General features: G+C 37.2%; 1 protein-coding gene across 5 annotated transcripts in view; it reads left to right on the top strand.

The window, feature by feature from the left end:
• The window catches only part of CYRIA (CYFIP related Rac1 interactor A), a 57,031-nt gene that overhangs the window by 15,416 nt on the left and 18,511 nt on the right, over positions 1–23,104 (top strand). Inside the window, exons 2-4 of one of the 5 annotated variants that reach the window (XM_054179868.1) lie at positions 1,380–1,430; positions 3,151–3,218; positions 21,145–21,224. In XM_054179868.1, coding sequence (XP_054035843.1) covers positions 21,152–21,224 — 73 coding nt within the window. In that variant the 5' untranslated portion in view covers positions 1,380–1,430; positions 3,151–3,218; positions 21,145–21,151. Of the gene's footprint in view, positions 1–1,379; positions 1,431–3,150; positions 3,219–20,870; positions 20,951–21,144; positions 21,225–23,104 lie in introns of those variants that run through there. The other 4 variants (XM_054179870.1, XM_054179871.1, XM_054179869.1 and 1 more) reach the window with 4 other exon arrangements.

Raw genomic sequence — 23,104 nt, 5'->3', positions numbered from 1 at the left:
TGTCCTGTGCATTTGAAAGGAATGAAGTCATTCACTCTCATATTATGTTCTTTGCAGTCATATTTTATTTATTATGTAATATTTACCTAAAGAAGCAGAAATTCAGTACCTTTTTTTTTTTTTTCCCCCTTACTGAGCTCTTTTTATTTCTGTCTCCTTTCACATGATAATGGGTAATCAGTTAAACTGTTTTCTGTTGCTTGAGTGACTGAAACGGATCTTTTCACCTTGATGAACTTCTGGAATGGATCAAATAAATGGATCAGGTCATAGCTCAGATAAATATGGTTCTGCAGGTGTCTGCTTTGGTATGAGACATTTAATTGGTGAATTGATGTATTTAAGGTATTTGGCTAAGAAATACTTTGCTCCCCTTTCTTAAGCTGACCCAGGGTCTTTTTTTCATGTTGTGACATTCCTCCAAAGCTAGCTGATGTTATGTCAGCAGTCTGTGCTAGACTTGCCCTTTCAAAGCTAAATTCCATCTTTTTATTTCTGATGAACATCTAAATGTCATGGTCCTCTTTATAGTGTTCCCATTTCTGTTCTTTCCAGCCTGCTCTTTCCACCTGTAGTCCTTTCCCATAATTTTCATCCATTCTGTTCTACCACCTTCACTTTTCCTGTTCCTGGGAGTAAATTTACTTTGGTTTCTGTTTAATATGAATCTTGCTGTGTTGTTGCTTAACCACTCTTTGTATTGAACCTTAATTACATGAAGCTTGGAAAATACCTAAATGCTTATTAGCTAGGGAGTTAACATGGTTTGAGATAAGTGGGATACCCTCATTGAAACTTTCTCATGGATGCTTATTTAATCAGACTTGTCAGTTTTGTTGTTCTTGGGTCAAGAGGGAAGGGGTCATGTTTTTGTATATCTTTAACCAGTAAGTGCTGTAGAGAACTGTAGCATCTAGAGCTGATTTTTGCAGCTCGGTGGGGCTGGAGGGTCAAAAGTTGTCTCTTCCTGCATCACTGTTCTGTTGGAAATAGCAGTTTTCCAGTTTGTTATGTGCTTCTAGTTCTTTCCAGTCCTGAAGTGTTCTGCTTTGCTTGTTTTCTGGTGCTTCCTTACCAGCTTCTTTCCCATCTAGGCTGCATCACTCTCTGGAGTTAACCAAGCATCCTAAATGTGATCATGGTAGCCCACTATCCTGATGTACTGTTCTATGAGATTAATTGACCTGTTGCTCTGGGTGTAATGCACAACAGAAGATAGCTTGGCAGCAGCTTGCATTACTTTAAACCAAAAAAAAAAAAAAAAAAAAAAAAAAAGGGAGGGAGTTTGAAGGCATTTAAGAAAGTTTTCTGATTTTTACATAGTAACTAAAGCAGTTTTGTTAATAACATGTTTTTAAAACAAATTTTAAAATCCACAGATTGAAGCTTCAGTCTAATTATTGGGAAGGCTTTGGATCACCCTTAACAAGGTAAGAGTCAACTCGGGTGCTTCCTGTCTTGCACAGAGCAACTTTCTAGCAGATTTGGACGTCATAAATGATAAATGAATACTCAGCCTCCCTTGAATGGCTTCCTGTTATGTAGTTTTACTGTTGCACCTAGCTGACACTTTCAAATGCTATCTGGGCATAATATTCTCACCTCGAGGTTTTTATTTGTTTGCTTTTCTTATTATAGAACATTAACTGAGAATTGTTCTTCCCATGTACTATTTTCATTTACTCTACTGTTTGTTTTGAATCATTGCACTCTTATTGTTCTAGTCTGTGGAAACCCTTGGGACAGAACTCTCTTAGCCAGAGAATGGGATTTGTTCTTATCCCTTACAAAGATGTAATTTTGTGATTTTTTTTCTCCTGAGGTTTTCTACCATGATTTTAAATTTCTCTATAAATCTTGACCAGATTCTGAACCCCTTCTGTTACTACAGAACTGGGGGGAATTTGCAGCCAGCAGCAAAATAAAGCAATGATGAAAATAGACTTCTTTTCCTCTGGAGAAAGGGAGTTCCCTGACCAGCTACTAATTGGTACAAAGGTTTGTTTACACAGAGGAGCTATTCTTAATTAGTTCCCTATGTGGGTGCTCTACTTGGGAAATTAGTGTTACATTCTGATTTAATTTAATCTGCTTTTATAATGAATTGTTATAATTTGCAGTAAGGAGTGTATTTTTAGGGAGAAAAAAAATAGTTGCACTACACCATCCCTGAGGTTCAAAAGAAATTTCTCTTTAGGGCAGCAATCAAGCACTATTACTGTTTTGAAATGAAATGAATAGAAGTCCATCATCACACCAGAACCAGTCATATCTTTATACATATAGATGCAGAAACATAGCCACATGTTTTTCAAAGCCAAAACGTACTTCAACTGATTTATAGATCTGACAACTTGACCTCTGTGTTTCCATATCCATGAGGATAGTAAACTAGAACGTTTGGGAAGAGTGTAGAGTTACATTAGCTTTGTTGAGGTTATGGATGAAATCGAAGTTCATGTCCAAGGTTTTCCGTAGCACGTTTAATTTTCTTAAGTTGGCTTTATTCTCGGAACAAACTTTTTTTTCTATGAAAGTCACATAAGAATAGCTGTCCCTGTAGATCCTTACGAAAGACCTGGTCCCCGCTGTCACATGGCCCCCACCAACATCTGCAGAATGAAATTATCACTCTTAAGCATTGAGAGTGCATTCTTTATTCCAGTAGTTTGAAAAGATTGGAAAATTAATATCTGACATTAGAACCGCTTTTAACTAGCCTTTTGTTGTAAATATTGCTTGAAATAAATAAAGCTTTTATAAGAAATTGCTAAATGCTTTAGAACTGTACTTGCATTTTCATTGTTTCATTATTATTTCTTAATATAATGCATACCAGTACTGTTGAATATTACTTTTCTCTCATTGTACGAGCCTTGGCGACAGCTCATTATAAAATTCAAATTAAATTGAATCTCTTCTGCAGAATTATATAGGATGAAATTCAGTTTAAGTACTTGATCATTTCAACCCAGCAGCATTTTTGAGGGCCATTACTTAAATTTTTAGATATTACAAATCCACTTGAAAAGAATAATCATCATTGTCCATAGATATTTCCTTTTAAAGCTAGAAATTTTCATCTGACGATTGAGAGAGGGAAAAGCACAGCGATCCTCAAGTATAATCCTGAATGTTTTTTCCTCACAGACAGACATTGGATGTTTAGCATCACATCTTTGGTTTTTGAATGTGAATTGGAACTACTTTATTTCTAGGTAAGACATATCCAAGCTTTTGTATTAAGTACCTTGTTTCTTTTATACATGAATTGTGAGCCTTTGTTGAAAAAGTCCAATATGATTTGAGATTTTATATAATAACAGTTGTCCTAATTTTTTACATTGCCTGAGAGAACCTACAGCAGCATGACCTATCTACAGAGGAGAATTAACTTTATAGTCAGGTGCATATTTCATTTACTAGCTTGTTTCTATTGAGAGTCATAGTTCAGTTCTGTCTGCCCCATCTCGCAACACCTGTACGCATTCAGGATTTGGTGGTTTAGAGAATTTGCTGACAAAAATCTATGGAGTTGAAAAGACTTCTCAGAGGATTAATTTTCTGTCAGCTTAGACCTTTGTATCAGCTCACTATGGACAAGTACTGGTGTCTGTGCAAGGAAACCATTGCCAGTGCTTGCAGCAACAGATTGTTTTACTGGCTTCGAGCTTCTCACTTGTCTCTGCTCCAGAAGGTTTGATACATGAGGAAGACTACAAAGGACTTGTGAACAGCTGCAGACTTCAGTTTCTGAGGAGGAAGCAGAGAGTAATAGAGAAGAGCTAGAAGGTTTTGATCTGTAGATGTAATTACAAGAGAATTTGTCACTGAAGATTACCACCACCTTCTTTAATATTAGAGGTAGTATTTGGCTACTCGTATTTACTGTGTAGATTATAGGGAACAGACAGGAGATCTCAGTGATGCACTTCACATGTGACCAAGTCGTGGTCAGTATTGTGCCAAGGCTCTGGGACTACAAGTTACAAAGAATGCTTCAGGTGGTTCTGACCCACACATGCTGCTGTTTGCCAGCCTCTGGACTGCTGGGAAATACAAAGCAGACATGACATTTGAGCTAGGCCATTGTAGCATGTAATACTTAACAATCTGAAAGGGAAGAGTGTCTGAGTTTATTGTGGGAAGTAAGGCCATCTGAGATGCTGGTGTTCACTGGCTAATTTCTTGGAGAGATGGAAACCACAGAGGATGGAGAATACTCTTTAAGCTACCCCTACTTTAGTAACAATGAATGCTGTCCTTAATTCAGCTGCCCTGAGAAACACCCAACAAATATTTGTGTAAATGACTACAAAAACCAGTTTGTTGCAGGTGCAAACAAGCCCAACCTGGCAGCAGGATGACTGGTTTTCTATCAAAGCAGATCTGCAGTTCTCTAGTAAACCCAAGGATTTCAGTGGCAGTCTAACAAAGTAGAGGTGTTTGCTAATTATGTGCATGTTTGTTCAAAAGAAATACAGCTGGCAGCTGTGGAGTTTTGAAGGTACAGAGATTCATTAACGGTGACAAAGGATTTTAGTTGAAAGACAGCAGTATTCCTGTTTAATTTCACTGGATGGGTGAACTGGGTGTGAAGAGTGGAAGGACGCTTACGAAGATTAAAGGCAATAATCATAGCTTTGACAGTTTCTGCAGTGCAGGAAATTATTCTTCCCTACCTTGCAAACTAATGATGTAATACTTGTAAGTCTGTATACTTAAACAGTGAAGCTGCTTTGTGTATTTTATTTTTACACGATATTTTCTCCTGTAAAAGGCCTTCAAGCCTTCTGTTCTGTTACAATCATATGGAATTTAAAATGGGGAATGTGTATATGATAAACATTAGATTTTTCAAAGATAGCATTTAAACTAAAATTTAAGGCCCATATTACTCCCAGTGAAGTATGATCTGTCGGAGTTGGAGAGTATCAAAAAGTGCTCTGCATGGGCATATCCACCCTAGTTGCAGGGCACTGAAGTGAGATGAAAGGGAGGTCTTAGAGACAGGACAAGTAGAGTGAAAGAAAGAATAAAAGGAAAACTGGTAGGAATGAAGACAAACACTAACATGTCAGAAAAACAAGTTGTGTGAAATAGAAATTTGCTGAATTATGTAGTGTAGTTCACTGCTTTAATTCCATTACAGAAGAATAAACTAGGAGGTAAAGTAGGAGGAATTACAACTGCTAGGAAATGTTTGTAGGTGTGGGGTATTTTTTACTTATATTATTTTGAAGTCCTAACTGCTTGCTTTTGGTGACCTTTTGCAGATACTAAGAAAAATAGTTTTTCCAAAATGAAAACTTAAATATGCCTTTAATGACCTTAAAGATTAGTTCTAGTCTTCTGAAAGAATCAAATACAGGCTGTGGAAGCATCTAAACAATTGTTTTCTAAAAGAAAAGATTCTGAAAATCAATTCTTAGTATGACAGTGACATGGCTATAGTAATTTCTAAATAATGCAGCAGAAGCAATTCTTTGTGGTTATAGCTGTGAGCTGTTTGAGCTGAAAGTCTTAGGCAATAGGGTTTTTCATTTCTCTTACTGTAAAGAGGAAGATTGAATCTTGTAGACTCTTTTAAAATGACTGGTATCCCCTATAACTGTTTTGAAAATTATGACATGAAGTATTATTTGTATAACTGCAGAAATGTTTTTGTGTGTACATATGCATGTGTATAGTGATATATTAATGTTTCTTAAACGACCTTAGAGGGCAGGAAAACATGGAAGGGGGAGTAAACTAATCTCCATTTTCAATTTCCTGTTTTCTAAGAATACATGGGGACAAATTTTAGTTAAGTAACATGATAGTAAGCATAAGTTGGAAGGTAAACTGTGATATTATTCAAGTCTTTGAATGGTAAGTTTATTGTTCAAATAGTAGGCATTTTCTTCCAAATTGAGTGTGAGATGTTGAGATGAAGTTAGCAACGCAGGGAGGGAGCAGCATCAAACATTTAACTTCATTCAGACCAATTATGCTGGGTAAATTTAGAAGCTTCACTAACTGCATAGGAGTCTGGACTGATGCTTCATGCCAGAATTACTATCTAAAGCTCTGGAATGAATTTGTGCTTCACATGCAGCTGTGTCCTTAGGTATCACTTCAAACCATGATAACTTCTACTATCTTCTTAGCTACCTTGATAAAATGAGGAGCAGCATAGTCATAGAACTTCAGAATGCAATTTAGACTCTTTTTTTTGTTGTTGTTTTTTTTTTTGTTAGGGAATGACCCAAAGTTCAGAAACAAGATACTGCTCACATCTGTTACTGTGCAGTATTTGAGAGACTGGGATATTTTATGCTCACAGAATAACTTGCATGTTCTGTACTGTTACAAGGAGTACCATGTAATGAAGTTTTCAACACAGATTACTAGTTAATTCACTGACAGGTGTTGTACAGATACAATGCATGAATGTGCTTCAGGGAGAAATGTGAAGAAAGGTACTGTGGTAACTGTAGCTGTTTGCCTTGTGTTGTTGGCCAGATGTATTTTCCAAGGAAGCAGGCACACTGACAATCTGGAATTCAGCTGATTTTGGTCTATAGTGACAGACTGTGACTCAGTCAGAGCCTAAAATTAAAATGTTTTTCCTGAATTTTGCATTCTTAAAGGAGGATGGTTTCCCAGCAGGTGTTCATGGTGTTTTGCTAATTTACCACAGTAAAATTTCATGAATTTCTTGAAATTAAGGGTAGAATTTTTGAACAGTAGTGAAAGACACATACTCTATTGGCTTCTCCCTAAATCAAAGGCTTTAATTTTTCACATGCAGCAAAAGGTAATGCTTTGTATTATTATTTTTTCACATTTAGCAAAAAGTAATGCTTTGTATATTTTTTTTTTAATACAAAAGTCCTTCAAAAAAATTTGTTTCCTGAAAAAAATTCCTTCTGTTTTTTTTTTCTTAATGTTCACCTTCATTAACACAATTTGCTGACTGCTTCCTCAGCTGCAGTGCTTCCTACACTCAAGAGGTCAGGAAAGAGCAAGATCAACAAGCCACACATCTGACTGTCTCTCTTTCCAACTGGAATAAAGAAACAGTATTTTTTTAATGGCTTTCTGAATTAATTGTAAACAATTTGGTTTTGGATCCATTGGCTTGCAGTGAATACTTGTCGTAGGCGGATGTAGGGGAAAAGGACTGTGTCCTAATGCAATTCCTCTCTGGCCAGCAGGATGAAAGAGTCACTTAAAAATCCCAACCAACCAACCAAAAAAACCTCCAGAAATATCTTGATCCTTGTAACATTGAAGTATGCTCAGAATTTTGAGCACATGTACAGGACATTTCACAAGCTTAAAATACATGCTTTGGTGAGGCAGAGAGACAGAAGTAGTTGCTCATTTAATTTTCCTATGCTCTTGTGTACATTTAGAGTGATGTTTTTGTTATTTTTTACCCTCCCCCTTAATTTTCAATAGCTGTTTATATATGAACAAACTGACAGTGATAAAAGACCAGGGACAAAAGTAGGAATGGGGGTGGTAGTGTTATTTTTAGATTTTACATTTTCCTGTATTTATACTGTTTCTAAATGCCTTTTTACAGTAAATATTGATCAATAAACTATATTTACAGTCATTAATCCTTAAGGAACATTTTGAAAACTAATACTTAACTAATTAGTGAAACATTGTAATTTTCCAGTTGGAATGTTTTTTAATACACTGTAATATCAGGTAGCATAAGTTTATCTAATCTATTATATTTACTTTTTTGGAAGTGTTTTATCTAAAGTAAGCATCTGGTGTGACGTTTGGTACTTTTAACACTTCACAGCAGGTCTGCAGCACTTCTGAAACCCCAGCTCTTTTAAAATGCCTCATTGTATCTTTATCTGCCTAATTTACTCTCATATTTTGGTTGTTCATTTAATATGTATGTCATGATATTTTTATTTTTTAATCTGACCATACTGTTAATTATTTGCAAATGTCCTGAGGTGAAAAGTAAATGGGTGATACTGGTTTACTGCTACATTTGACTGTTTGGAATTACACCTAAACTTATGACAGACTTGATTAAAGTTAATCATCCAAAGAAAATGTTTTCCATCAGTTCATTTGTAGGAGGTAAAGTGAACTGTGCTATGGTTCTTTATGTCAGATTTTGATGTTTGAGTTGGTAATGCCACTTAGTGGATAACAGCCTTAACTGCAGCCTCTTTTCAAAACCAAGTCAAGTGGCAGACAGCTATTTTAATTTACATAATTTTTCTTCCTGCCTGGAATATGCTGATCATAGCATGTTTTCAAAGAACCCTTCATTATCAACCCCATTTTAGGAAGATGTTAGCTAATTCCTGTTAGAATAATTTATTACAGAATTTCAAACTTCTTATAGAAAAAATAAGGCTCTTCTATTTGAGTATTTACTTTGATTGGAATGATTAAACAGCAGTCTTGGTATTCTCGCACTGGTTATTTAGGTTAATGAAATGTATGCTGATAATTTTGGTGATTTGGGCAATACTTTGTTTTGGTCTTGTGGTTGGAAGATTGGTGGCTGGGCAAACAGTGAACTACAAGCCAATTCTTTTAAGAACTCAATGGGGAGGGCCTGGTTGAAAGTAGTTAGTGACTGGTTTTGAATGACAGTGTGGAAGGAGTCCACAAAAGTGGAGTGTAAGACTGGGCTGAGTTCTGCTTTAGTTGAACTTTTGTATACTTAAATAATTCTATTTTGGAAGATCAGAAAGGTGAGATAGATTCTACCAGTGCAATTATTACTTCTTGAGTATATTGTTTTTGTAAAGATTCTTTGCTAAGTAGTTTGGATGGTAGTATTCATAACTTGGTGTCATTTGATATAAAATTTAAATATCTAGAAGTTCAAACATTTTATCTTTGACCAATGTATATGTATATGCATGTGTATAGTTTAGATTGTGTATATATGTATAGTCTAGTATCAGTGTATCAAAACAGAATTCCCATTCTATAATAAAACAATACTACCCTTGGGAATTTAATGTCTTTTTTTTAATGGAAAAGGGTTTTCTGCTCTTGAAACATACACTTATAGAATAGAATAGAATAGAATAGACCAGGTTGGAAGAGACCTTCAAGATCATCGCGTCCAACCCATCAACCAATCCAACCCACCTAAACAACTAACCCATGGCACCAGGCACCCCATCAAGTCTCCTTCTGAAAACCTCCAATGACAGTGACTCCACCACCTCTCTAGGCAGCCTATTCCAACGGGCAATCACTCTCTCTGTGTAGAACTTCATGTAGGTCTTGCCCTTCCTTTTCAGCCTTTAAAATGTGTTCTTTGAACTTCTCCCCCCCCAAGGAATTTCCATGACTTCCTATACATGCTGATAATCTTGCAGTGTTTTCCATAATCTCTCAGGCTTTTCTAAGTTATCACACTACTTTATTAGTAAGTCAGTTCAATAAATTGCAACTAAAGCAATGATTGGCTCAGATGAGAAGGAAGAAAACATAATTCAATTTCCAGGCATGTTTCAGTGCTGGAAGACTGAAAGACAGTACAAATACTTTTGTTGGTTTATGTAGCAATGTTTCTCAGAAAATCTTTAAATTACATTTTTTTATAATGAAATTTGGAATAATTGAAAAGTTGCTGTGCCTCATCCCATCCTCCAAAGAACTGACATCATCTAAGCCATGAGTTAAGAGGAACCCAAACTTTATGACTCCATTAGTGCTGAAATCATCCTGCTGTGCATCTTCCCTGTACCTCTGTATCCTGTGCTGTTGTACAGTTACTAGATATCTAGCATCTTTGAGTCAGTGAATAGAAAGCGCTAGTTAAGGAAATTACTTTAATCTTGGTTTTGTTGCAATTCTAATATTTTTCCTTTACCAAGCAACTGAATCAGGTCTTGGTTAAAGCTGCTTGTTTCCAAGTCTGTGTTCACATGTGTATACATACAGTATATTTGTGTGCATGCATCTGCAGTTTTTACACAATTGAAGTTTTCCGGCAAGATTCTAAAATAGTTGTAAATTAACTGTTTGAAATTTTCTTAGAACCTAGTGAATATTGCCTTTACAATTGTGTATTTTACATGTGAATGGAGAGTCCGTTACAATTTAGAATGAAACAAGGTTCTTAGGTCCTTTTTATGCAAAATGAAACTTCCTGAATTTTCCTCTAAACCCTAGACATAGACTTTCTATAGTTTCTATTTCTAAAAGGTGCGATTTGTCCTTGGAACAGGAGCATTCCACACAGGCTTTTCAGATCAGTTAGCCAGGTTTTTACGTAGAGCGTGGGCTGGTGCCCCTGTGCCCCTGTCTCAACCTCTGCCGTGTCCTGTGCCTCAGCGCCGGGCCGGGGCTCAACGGGGCTGCCATAGGCGGCGGGAGCGGCCCCATGGCAGCAGAGGGCGCCCGCGCACTGGCGCCCGGCGCGGCCTTGCGGGGAGTGTGCTGAGCTCCGGGCTGCGCCGCGGGCTTCGCGGTGCTGCTGCGCAGGAAATCTACCCCGCAGCACAGTGAGGTTGTCAAAACAACCGTATAATGTCCGCTTTTGTGCCTGTGTTTAACTTCGCTCACATGGTCGAACAATGCTCTTGTTTTCTTTGTATAATGGGCCTCTGTAGGCTTGTGCATCTTGTAATGGGGAAGGGAGCAAACTGGGTCATAACTGGGCTTGTGATTAATCCAAATTTGTCAATTGGCTAAAAATAGATTTTACAGCAAAGTAGTAGTGGGATGTGAAGTCACTACTGTCATCAAATTTATTGTCTTCATAAAAAGTTACTGTGCAAATTTCACTGCTGAATTAGGAATAGCTCCCAGTAGTGATTGGAGTTAATCACTGGAGCCTGTCAGGGTCAGTGTGTTATTTTCATTTACAAAAAAACCCAAACCCTAGCTTTTAATTAAAAGGATGGTTTGAATTCATCACCATTCACAGTGCTCCTTCCTTATCTGTCATCTTAGGCAAATACCAGACATGTTAATATATCCAAACAAATGTTGAGAATTTTTACCAGCTCACTGTTAGGGCACAAAACCTCTTCCGCACCCCCCCCCCCCCCCCCCCCCCCCCGTGTAAGCAAAACACATTATTTGAAAATAAATTTACTAAGGATGTGCTTCTTAAAGTATTAGTCAAAATACAAAATAAGGAATATAGTCACATCATTCAGAGGGGTAATGTGCTTGCCTATTAACTAAATGCAATTTTCAAGATAGGCTGTTTTGCTGAAAAGTGCCATGGACCCAATCCACCCCGTGTGTTTTAATGAAAGGAGTATAACATTAAAGGAAATAATAAAATACTATCAAAAGGCATTAAAAGATGACACAACACTAAGAGGATGGCCAAGGGATCAGGCCCAGCCAGCATGGGTTTAGGAAGGGCAGGTCCTGCCTGACCAACCTGATCTATGATCAGGTGACCCGCCTGGTGAATGTGGGGCAGGCTGTGGATGTAGTCTACCTGGACCTCAGCAAGGCCTTTGACACCGTTCCCCATAGCAAACTCCTGGCCAAGCCGTCAGCCCATGGCTTGGATGGGAGCACACTGCGATGGGTTAGGAACTGGCTGGAGGGCCGAGCCCAGAGAGTGGTAGTGAATGGTGCCACATCCAGCTGGCAGCCAGTCACTAGTGGTGTGCCCCAGGGATCAGTACTGGGCCCCATGCTCTTTAACATCTTCATTGATGATCTGGACGAGGACATTGAGTCCATCATCAGTAAATTTGCTGACGACACCAAGCTGGGGTCAGGAGTTGATCTGCTGGAGGGTAGAGAGGCTCTGCAGAGGGACCTCGACAGGCTGGGCAGATGGGCAGAGTCCAACGGCATGAGATTTAACACATCCAAGTGCCGGGTTCTGCACATTGGCCACAACAACCCCATGCAGAGCTACAGGCTGGGGTCAGAGTGGCTGGAGAGCAGTCAGGCTGAGAGGGACCTGGGGGTGCTGGTCGACGGTAGACTGAACATGAGCCTGCAGTGTGCCCAGGCAGCTAAGAGGGCCAATGGCATCCTGGCCTGCATCAGGAACAGTGTGGCCAGCAGGAGCAGGGAGGTCATTCTGCCCCTGTACACTGCACTGGTTAGGCCGCACCTCGAGTACTGTGTCCAGTTCTGGGCCCCTCAGTTTAGGAAGGATGTTGACTTGCTGGAACGAGTCCAGAGAAGAGCAACAAAGTTGGTGAGGGGTTTGGAACATAAGCCCTATGAGGAGAGACTGAGGGAGCTGGGGTTGCTTAGCCTGGAGAAGAGGAGACTCAGGGATGACCTTATTACTCTCTACAACTACCTGAAGGGAGGTTGTAGACAGACGGATGTTGGTCTCTTCTCCCAGGCGGCCAGTACCAGAACAAGAGGACACAGTCTCAGGCTGCGCCAGGGGAGGTTCAGGCTGGATGTTAGGAAAAAGTTCTATACAGAAAGAGTGATTGCACATTGGAATGGGCTGCCTGAGGAGGTGGTAGAGTCACCATCACTGGAGGTTTTCAGGAGAAGACTTGATGGGGTGCTTGGTGCCGTGGGTTAGTTGCTTGGGTGGTGTTGGATTGGTTGATGGGTTGGATGCGATGATCTTGAAGGTCTCTTCCAACCTGGTTTATTCTGTGTATTCTATAAGAAAAAAAGTAGCCTTTACTGAAATCAATAGTTTTCTTTAACTCCTGCATGTTTACAGGTTAGGCTAGTGTCTTGAAGATCTGTTCTTGCTCAGTAGTCAGTACCCTTGACTATGAGAGCAATCTTTGAAAAATTCTGAAGTTCAGCAATTCCTTTACCTTCTTCATGTTTGATTTATAGTCCAGTATGATGACTAATTTTTTTCCCCTCAGTCTTTCTGCATACCAGTCCATCTGCATTTGTGGCATTGATTTGTGGGGGGTTTTTGACTTGAGTGTAGTGTTTTATATTTACTGAATTTCTTTTGGGTAGTACCTCCAGTTGATCAAAGTGCTTTTGAATTCTGGTCCTATTTTCCAGAATATGCTAATTCCCTTCTAGTTTATTGCATATTTTAAAAGAGTATTATCTTTTTCTCTGTCATCAATTAAGAAGCTGAAGCTTCTTGCCCAATTCTGTTGCTTGGGTGCCTATATAGCTCAGCAAAACCTTTATCACCTTCTTGGGACTAGATGATCTCTCTAATTTCTGTCTTGCAGTGATACCTGCTTTTTTTTCCTTTACCCTCATGTAGAGACACTAAGGAAGTTTTTATGTTCTCAGATTTCAGATTAAAAAAAAAGGTACCCCAGTCTGCTTACAGTATTTTTTTTTTTAATATTCCCCCCTCTCCCCCCCCCTTAGTGGAACTCTCTTTCTGTCAACAGCAGCATCAAACAGACTGGTCAGCGAGTCGTCTTCTTTTGCATAAGATGATATTAAATAAGCCCACTATTACACAAATTGAAGTATTTTAAACTAATAGCAACTAATCCTTACAAAGTTCCACATTTCATCTTTTAATTCCTGTAATCTTGAGCTATTGCTATATATAACTATCTTAATGTCCTTATTTTACTTTGGTCAGAATTAATTATCTGCTCAGTATTTTAAGATACTGTTTGACTTCCCTTTTCTGGAAAAGACTACTTGTAATGACTGCTTCAGATTTCTATCTTCTAAATTATTACCATCCAAACCAGAAATACAAATTTAGTTGGCAAAATGAATTATGTCTTGCATCCTGGCACATTCAGAGTAGATCACTAGCAAATATGCGATATGAAATCCAGTCACTGGCAGATTTGTGTCTGGTTTGACTGAGGTTAGAAGTGCTGTTTGGGCATTTATGTATTAAAATGAGTAGTAAAGTAGACGAATAACAAAGATAACAAGCAAAGACATTCTCATCATCAGCTGGCACAAGCAATACCTTGAAAATAAAATCTCTCTGAAGAAAGTTTTACCGGAGTTGCATGAAGGACTAGAATATGAGATCTTCATCTTGTTTTTTCAAATGCTTGCAGTTGATGTTCTGTGAGCATAGTACAAAATGCTCTATGACATAGTCAGAAGACTGAACAATTGGCAGTCCTTCACAGGCAGTAAGGAGCAGCAGCATGTTTCTTCTGCTTCTGTTTTTTCACCTCAAGAGTCCTGTTCCTGATTCTGTGTCTAAGAATATATATAACCAGTGACAGATATTGCACTTGCATCCAAAACCATTGAAACCAGATACCTTTTCAGATGCCCAAATCCTTAGATTTCCAAAACTGAGGGTGTTCTAAGGTGGTTTATTTAATTTTTCATTGTGAGTTTGGTGAGACAAGACAAGGTCAAGGAAATTTTAAGCAGAAGAGGATGATGTGGCTATGCTTCTCTTACAAGGGCTTGGGAGAACTAAGTGAAACTCCACCTGGGGGGGAGGGGAGGGAGGAAAAGTGTTTTTTATTTTGAAGGATGAAACACTTGAAGTCATCAAACCTGTTCTGCTTTTGTTAAAGGCAGCTCTCTCCTTTGTATCAGTTTGGTAAACACTAGTATTCTTCTTTGCTTACCTAACACTGTCAATTGATGGAGGCTTCATTTATTGTGTCCCTGTTTTGTGTGCAAGCATTTATGCCTGTGATGCCATCTTCAAACTAGGTTACTGTACTTTCTACACACTCAGGTAAAAGGATCAAAGTGCACCAGTGTTTTCTTAATTTCAGATATAATTTTATTCTAATTACTTAACTGGCTTCCATTCTGCATTTTTTGTTAGGGTTTGGATTTATTTTGGGTTTTTTATTAGGACCTATGAATTGGAATCCAGATATTTTGGTTGCCTGGTTATCATCCTTTCATGATGGCTCTTCTGACATTATACACTTGGAAAATATATAGCAGTTCTGTTCAAAGTAGCTTCAGGTGTGAGGGTTGGCATACAGAAAAATCCCCCCCTTAAGTTGCAAGTTCATCTAAGGTAATTTTTTTAATATTTTTTTTTTAACTTTCTGATTTAACTGAAACCATGAACCAAGCTCTATAATCCTTAGGGCTACAGGCACTAATTTGTTGGCCAGCTCTTTTAACATTTTATGATTAGTGAAAAATATATTTGTCATTGCAAACCATTTAACTGCCTTTTACTTGCCTCACCTTTTTTATGGGTTTTGTGTCCTGCAATCTATGTATCAGTTAACAGCAAAAGCTCTTGGACTGAATTGTTGCTTATCTAGCAACTATAATAAAAGAATTGCTTAAAGCAGGAATAATTATTATATCTTGGGTTAGTTTAACCTTGAGCAACTTTATTCTTTTTACTCCTCTTTTCTTTTTATGTTTTTTTTGGGTTTGATTTTTGTTGGGCTTGCTTTGTTTTTGTGTATTTGTTTTGTCTGCTTATGCTTCACCTGCTTAAGGAATGTGTGACACTGCTTTTTTACCAGTTGTGTGTGTGTAAGCTGATTCTTGTGACTATGTTATTTATGTTAGAGAAATCTTATAAATGCAGTGTATAGAGACCAGCATTGGGAATAATTAGATTTTAATTTTTGTTTTGGGAAAATGAATACAGCTTGCCCTCTGAAAAGAACTCAGGAAGTGTGTTTTTCCCTCATCTGTGCCTTGCTAGAGAATAGTCTAGGTACTTCACTATGAAATATTTGGGATTTTTTTTCAATTAGTATCTCAAACACAAATGTATGACTATTTTGATTTTTTTTTTTCTTAATAGAACAGTCTTATGCTTATGTCTAAAAAACGAAAAAGAAAATAAATCCATAGAGGAATAATAACACTTTCCCAAACTAACATGTATGTGCATAACTGAGTCATCAGTTGTTAATATTTCATCAATGCACACACCCAGAAAACAACTAAACATAATCATACTACCATATCCATGAAAATAGTTTTAACTATAATAAAAATGGAGAGATGATTTTAAAAAATGCCTACTGTGGAGTTTGTTGGGGACAAATAGCATGTGCTGTATGTAGAAGCAGGATTATGGAATTGCCAAAATGCAGACAGGAAAGCGATGGGTAATGTAAAACTATGCAAATAATATTTGAAGGATGTGTAAAACAGTTTTCTGCAAGATGAAATTCATCATTATATTTGACACCGTACTTGGATGCATACAGAGCGCTGTATGTAGAGTTGCATAACTCATTGAAATTTGGACCACTTGGAGAGATTTCCAAGAAGGGCAGTCAGACTGGTCAGGTATAATAGAACATGAGATACCATTAATAAGCTCAAAGAGCTTTTTGAGGATATTTAGGAATAGATTAGACTATGCAGAGTGACAGAGCTGCTGCTATTCATGGTTTGGTATCTAGGGAACCCCACCCCTAACTCCAATGATTTTACAACATTCCTGTGAACATAAATTGCAATGTCCTTGGCTGTTCCTGACATCAGCACTGCACTTTTCACAGCAATGATATTCCCATTTTCTTGCCTATATTAAGCTTGCTCTGTTGCCTGAGCCTTGCAGAACTCCTTTGGGGTGCAGATAGTGGAAGGGAGAAGTAGGGACTGTATTCATGGGACACCCTTATCAAAGTGATGCTATCTCTGCCTGTAACTTTGTGTAAGACTTCGAGCACTGCAGCATTCCAGCTTTCTTGTAGCTGGTACACAAATATTTTAACAGAATGGGTGGGTTAGTAGAGCTGGCAAATGCAATTTTAGAATATTTTTTATATCTTCCTCCTTCTTCCAACGACAAAACCCAAACAACCAACCCAGTGTGTGATACAGGGTTTCCTTCAGAAGGCAACGTGGATTATAGTTCTTAAGAAACTTCTGTTAAGGAATGAATTACAAATGCAGAATAAACTTGTTTTCTGAGTCTCTCACTTCTGCTATTTCCTTTCATGCACTACAGCAAACTCTTTAGGTGAATGTCACAACAATTTGGAATTATGCTTTCAACATGGCAGGATCTTGAGTTCAGATGCTGGTGGGTTTTTCTGAAACTATAGTTAATTGCTCATGCAGTAAGGTAACTTACACTGCATTAATGCTTAGTATAGTATAGACTGCAAACTGGATTCCTGTCTCTACTCATGTAGATGTGCCATTAAATTTTAGCATTCCTGATCTTTTATTGCAACTTCTGAACTTGGGAGCCTCTGCTTCTCCTGAACCTCCAGATGGAGCTGCTTATGAGAAGGTCCCAGCCCTGCTTTGTTAGAATGATCTAAATGAGTTTAAGCAGTAGCTATTTGCTGATCCAGCTCATTTTGACAAAAGCCTTTTAGACTATGTTTATGTAAACTGTTCAATTTAGGAAACAGTATCTGGCAAAGGAACACTGATGAGCAGCAAAGGGTTGAGTTGGTGAGCTTGTGCTTTTTCACTAACACAGCATTTAACAGAGGATTTAACATAGCATTTCACAGAGGTTTAAATATTTAGTGGTGCTGATGGGTTTGAGTTGATAGTAACTAAATTTGTCATGTAAAGGATGAAGGCATAAACATGTACTCCTTTAGCAATTTATATAGTAATATAGCTATCATTTAAAAATAATACAAAACTCCACATGTTAAAATTATGTAATTCCTTAAAACAGTGTTTAAACAAAGATTTTAAGGAAGAGTTACAGAATGTGAGACTTAGCATTGGTCATGCAGTATTTAGCTGATAATACTTAGCTTGTGAACATTTAATACATTTTCAAACTTCCATTTCAGTATGTAATAAATGATATTTTCAGGATATGTATATAAAATCCATGGCAGGTTTGATGGGGTGTATTTTAATTGATTTTGGGAGGGGTAGTATTTTACCTAATTCAAAAATAAACTGATTTGTTTAATGAGGGAGAAGGAATTTATTTTCCTGTCTTAGGTAATACCTGTAGAATGTCAAATTTTAGAGACAAAGTGGTGTGTTTATGTATGATTTTGTTCAAAGCTCAACAGTTTTAAATATACTCATGGCTAATGGTGTATACAATGCAAAATGCCAAGTGTGCCTTCTTGTTCATTACTGTTTTTACAGTTTATTTATGTCTGTGTGCCACTCATTAAATGTTGACCATCAAAAATCAAGTAATGAGCTTTAAACTGTCAGCAATAGCTTCAAAAGCATCTTCTCTATACTTAGGTAATATCTTGTGATAGGCTGTAATGATTTAGAAAATACTTAAATGCAACCATAACTGTCATGTTAACATAACATTTTTAAAACATACTGCTAAAAGTTGGAATTTTAAGGGATTTAAACACTAAAGAGAAGCTGCTATCATGTTAGGAGTGCTGCAACAGCAATATTTTGAATCTCATCTCAACTCTTAAACTGATTTAACAGTAAATAAATGCCTTGCAGTTTAATGAAATGGAATTTTAGGCTCTTAATTAAAGCTCTCTGATTTGATTCTGTACATCAGCTGTTTGTATTTCTGTTGCAACCAGAGTATATGTACTGACCGACTCAGAATTTATGTCATTGGTTTCGTGGAAATCTCAATAAAAATAATCCTGGAAGTCACTTGCAGTTCCTGAGGCTTGGAATACATTATTAGGGTTTTAAGGGAAAGACCGTTTGGAAGATCCAAATACTGTAAAGCAGCAAGCTATATAGAAAAAAAAAATATTCAGTCTGGGGAAAGAAATTATGTGTATTAGCACTTCCATTAAGAGAAGATGTGGCCTTTTAATACAGAGTTAAAAGCTTAGTGTTAAATGATGAACTATAGTTTAAGGTGACATTTTCTTGGAACTAGATCTTGCTTTCAGTTTGGTTATGGAAACATAAATTACTTCAAATCATAAAGAGGTAAAGCATTTTCAGCAGCCATCTTCTGAACCGTATCTAGATATTGTTGAACACTGCTATTTTTCAGTTGAGTTTCATTGGAACTAGATTGTGTCACACCGTTGCCTTCAAGATCATTGGAAAATGCAGGCTGCCTGTGAAAATGGGTATAAGGTTTATGGTAGGGTTCTTGTTTCACACATGGAAATCTCCAGAGCTGCTGTATACTGCTCTCCTGTAAGAACGATCAGAAACCAGAGCTTGGGCACATGACCTCAAGCTACTCAATGCAAATGAAGGAGCATATCCTCAGGTTTTTGGCATAAAGGCTTCCTTGCTGTGCAAATCATGCTATCAACTAAACCAGTTCTGGATGCAGTGCTAACTTTGGCAGTAGAAGAAATGGTTGGATACTCTGTGAAGATTGAAGGCAATGAGGTAAGATATGTCTCAGAAAGTTGAAAGTGAAGAATCCAAACTGTCAGTAATTTAGATTGTGATAGTATTACTAAACATTATTTTTGTCAAGCTATGAAAATGAGTGTATGCACATTGTCTAATCCCTTTTATCTGATGCTGGTAAAAAGTGTTATACCAGTGTGATAAAAGCGTTAAATTATTGGAAGATGTAAGTTTTAATGCTGTATACAATCCATTTTGCTTTGTTTATGTGTTTTTTCCCCTTGTAGGCTAATCAGAAAGTCGGACTCAGTTCATACAGTGCAGATCTTGTTCTGAAAGTAAAGCCGTAACATTTTTTTTCCTGCATATGAATGGATGTAACTTGATGAATAATGGAGGATGTTTCCTCATGTTTCAATATTGTGTATGCAAGATGTTGCTAACTGTAAAGGGCTTGACAGTCGGCTCATTGGATTGGTTCTGGAGAGAAAATCTTGAGGAAATATTTAATGAAAACCAAAACCATTTGCTAGCAAAAACCTTATCTGTACAAAACTGCATGCTCAGAATGGATTGCTGATAAAATGTATATCATTTTATGGATTGACTATGACTATTTTGAAATCTCCAAGCCTTATGTTACCTACCTGGTTTTTCTTGGTATAGAAATAAATCTTTTATACCCATATGGAAATTAGGATTGAGGATACTTTTTCCTCAATAACACTTGAGAGAAATTTTGAAAAACTGTCTCTCCTCATACGGAGTATCAGCCATGTACATGCTTAGAATAATTTTTTGTGGTCTGCTTTCTTTGAGTGGGAAAAGAGTTAAACTGAAAAAATCTCTCAGAAGAGAGAAAAACTAAACCATGAAAAACACATCCAAGGATAAATACGTCTGCCTGGAGGGATGTAGAAAAATGTCATTTTAGATTTAAAACTCTGATTGAAAGCTGATTTTTGACTTAGAGATAAATATTCTCAGTACCCTAAACCATGGCCTTTGGGGCTTGCATCTGATGTTCATCTGAGGAAAAGTTTTAGGTTTGCCCAAGAAAGCTGTACTTTTGCATAGTTTTAGAATAATGTAACTTGCTAAGAACAGTACGGGCAAAAACCCTTCCTTCAAATCTCCTTTCTTCTTGTCTTCAATAGAGAATTGGGATTTTGAAAATTTGTCACTTTTGGGAGTCTTTCGTAACTTGAAATGTAAAGGCTTTTCCAAGATCAGAAGTAACATAAAAAGTTGGAGTTTGAAACTTCTTTCCCAAAGTATACACATATACATGCATTTTTTTAAAGTTAAAAAGAGCAGGCTTTTTAGACTTGCTTTCTGATAGATGTTTATAGTAATATTTTATAAAATCTTACTGATTAGAAACAATTAGGTTATTTTTTTCCTTATTTTCATTGCATCACATAGATTTGTATTAAAGAATCCAAAACAAGGATTAAGGCCTCATTTTTTCCTCTGGAACGGTATTCAGTAATCTTAGAAACACAGAGTTCTATCTCTATTTCTATGGCTAAGTAAACAAACTCATCTCTTTGTACTCCATGATGTTATACTGATGTTTAAATTCATACTTATTGAATAGAACTGTTTCTGTATCTATGGGAAGTCTTACACTGTTCCCATGCATACATTTCACAGAATTGACCATCAAAATGTTTCTCATTGTCCAGAACTTGCCAAAATGTTTGATAAATGATGCAGACTGTGTCAAGCCCTTAGTTGTAGTATTTTAAGTTTCTGTATATAACTGTTTACGATTTTGTTGCATTTACTAGGTTTGCTGGGATGGGTAATCTTCTTAAGGTCCTTACCAGGGAAATTGAAAACTATCCACATTTTTTCCTGGATTTTGAAAGTAAGTTCAAACAATTACAGAACAATGAGAGAATCTTTTCCCTGACTTAACAGTGAACTGAGGAAAAAAAACTTCTAAAATCTGATTGCTTGCAGTGTGTATTTTCCAGCACAAACAATCTGTCCAAGTCCTTGTCTCTAAAAGAATTTTTTCACTCAGGACTCTTTGTCTTCTCTTCCTTTTCTATTTTTCAGGAACCAAATGGGAAATCTTTTAAAAGTTCTCACTTGCACAGAGCTTGATCAAGGGCCAAATTTTTTCCTTGACTTTGAAAGTGAGCAAAGCTTCTTGCCTGGCTTGCCTTCTTTGCTTATTATTTCCTAATAATCTGCATGCGCTTATGCTTCTAAAGCAATTCAAAAGGGATTTGCAAACAAATCAAATTACACTTCAGTTGAACATAGCTTTTTGATATTTATAAAATCATACAAAATTACTTTCATTCTGAGTAGAGAAGGGGGCAGAAAGATAGATACACAATTAAAACTTTGCCTTGAACTAGTTTCAAAATATTTGTGAGCCATTGTTAAATTTACTTTTGAATGGACTTGACCTCAGCTTTCTTTAACAAATCAAGGTTAAAAAACATATCTTGCTTCCTTGAATGGAAATTATTTAATATGCATATATATATATACACACATACACACATATATGAAAAAATATAAGTGCAAGTGGCACTAGTTTTGCCTGGTTCAGTGATGATTTCACTGGGATGATTATAGTTTCTAAAAAGTAGTGAAGTGGTCAAAGTGTATGTGCTTGATTGCATCTCTCTTAATTGCGTGGTTATCAATTTGCAAAGCAGTGTTTCGCATTCTAATTTCCTTATCACTTCTATATCCAATTCAAAGTTACTTCACTTTGCTGGTTATGGTTTCCTGCATGTACTTCTAGGCATCATTGTCTTGAAAACTGGTCATCAGGTCCTTAAATATGGGTTTTATCTTGCCTCTCTACTTATGTGAGATTTTTTCTTTATTTAAAATGCTAACAGGGTGTGATGTTTTGTCTCTTAATACCTTTATTCTAACAACAACAACAACAAAACCTAAAAGCCAACAAAAAAGTTCTGAGAGAAGTCAGTCTTTTAAAATAGCTCTGTTTGGAAGCATGGTTTAAGAGAGAATTTCAGGGTGATCAGAGCCATATTTTATCACCTTGAAGCAGTTCTCTTGAACTATGTATTTCTGAATTGTTTTTTGGGGGGAAAAAAGTTAATGACGTGATATGAGACTGTAACTGTGTACACACTGTAAAGCACTGGTCCAGTGAGTCATTTGAGCACATACTTCCATTTCATTAAATTGTTCAAACATGCTTTCTTGGATGGCAGCTAGAATATATGACTATCTTTGAACATATCTTAATCTCTTTATCTAGATTTTTTTTAATCTCCTTATGAAGAATCAGTTTTAAATGATGAAAAAAGTGGTGGTAGGTTAGTTTGAGTTTAGAGAAGGTACTGCAAATCATGTATCCTTTTTTTCTCTTCTGTCTATATCATCTCAGAATTTTAATGCTGAAAGTCAAACCTTTATCCAAGCCACTATGTAATTTTTTTCTATCAAATTTTGATAGCTTGGTAGTGCTTTGTGGCTATTATGAAGGTTTTCAGCTGCTCTGAGCTTCCAGGTTTAATCAGCCCTGTCAAGTCCAGGATGGTAAGAAAGTACTCCTGACCCAAGCTTCAGACATGGCAGGAAACAGTTGATCTGGCAGTGGGAAGACTTGGTGGAGCAGGATGATGGTGAAAGGGGAAAGTTCCTGGTTTATTGCCTTCACCATGAAGATTGGGTTTGGATTTGGTTTTGTTTTGTTTTGTTTTCCAAAACTGTATTGCCAAGAACTGAAGCACCTTCTCCCACAGCAGGTCACCAGTGGTTAGTGCAAGCACTAACCAGTGCAAGCATATGAGCACACTAGACAGACACATCTACTGATAGAGGAATAAAACTGTCATCTCCAAATTTCAGTTGAGTTTGATGCTGCTGAGAAGGAGGTTAAAATCACCATAGAATGGTTTGGGTTGAAATGGTTTGGGTTGAAAGGGACCTTAAAGATCATCTAGTTCCAACCTCCCTGTCATGGGTAAGGGCACCTCCTACTAGATTAGGTTGCTCAAGGCCCCATCCATCGTGGCCTTGAACACTT

This window comes from Dryobates pubescens, chromosome 3 (assembly GCF_014839835.1).
Source record: "Dryobates pubescens isolate bDryPub1 chromosome 3, bDryPub1.pri, whole genome shotgun sequence".
NCBI lineage: Eukaryota > Metazoa > Chordata > Aves > Piciformes > Picidae > Dryobates > Dryobates pubescens.
This window is presented reverse-complemented; position numbering and strand designations above follow the sequence as displayed.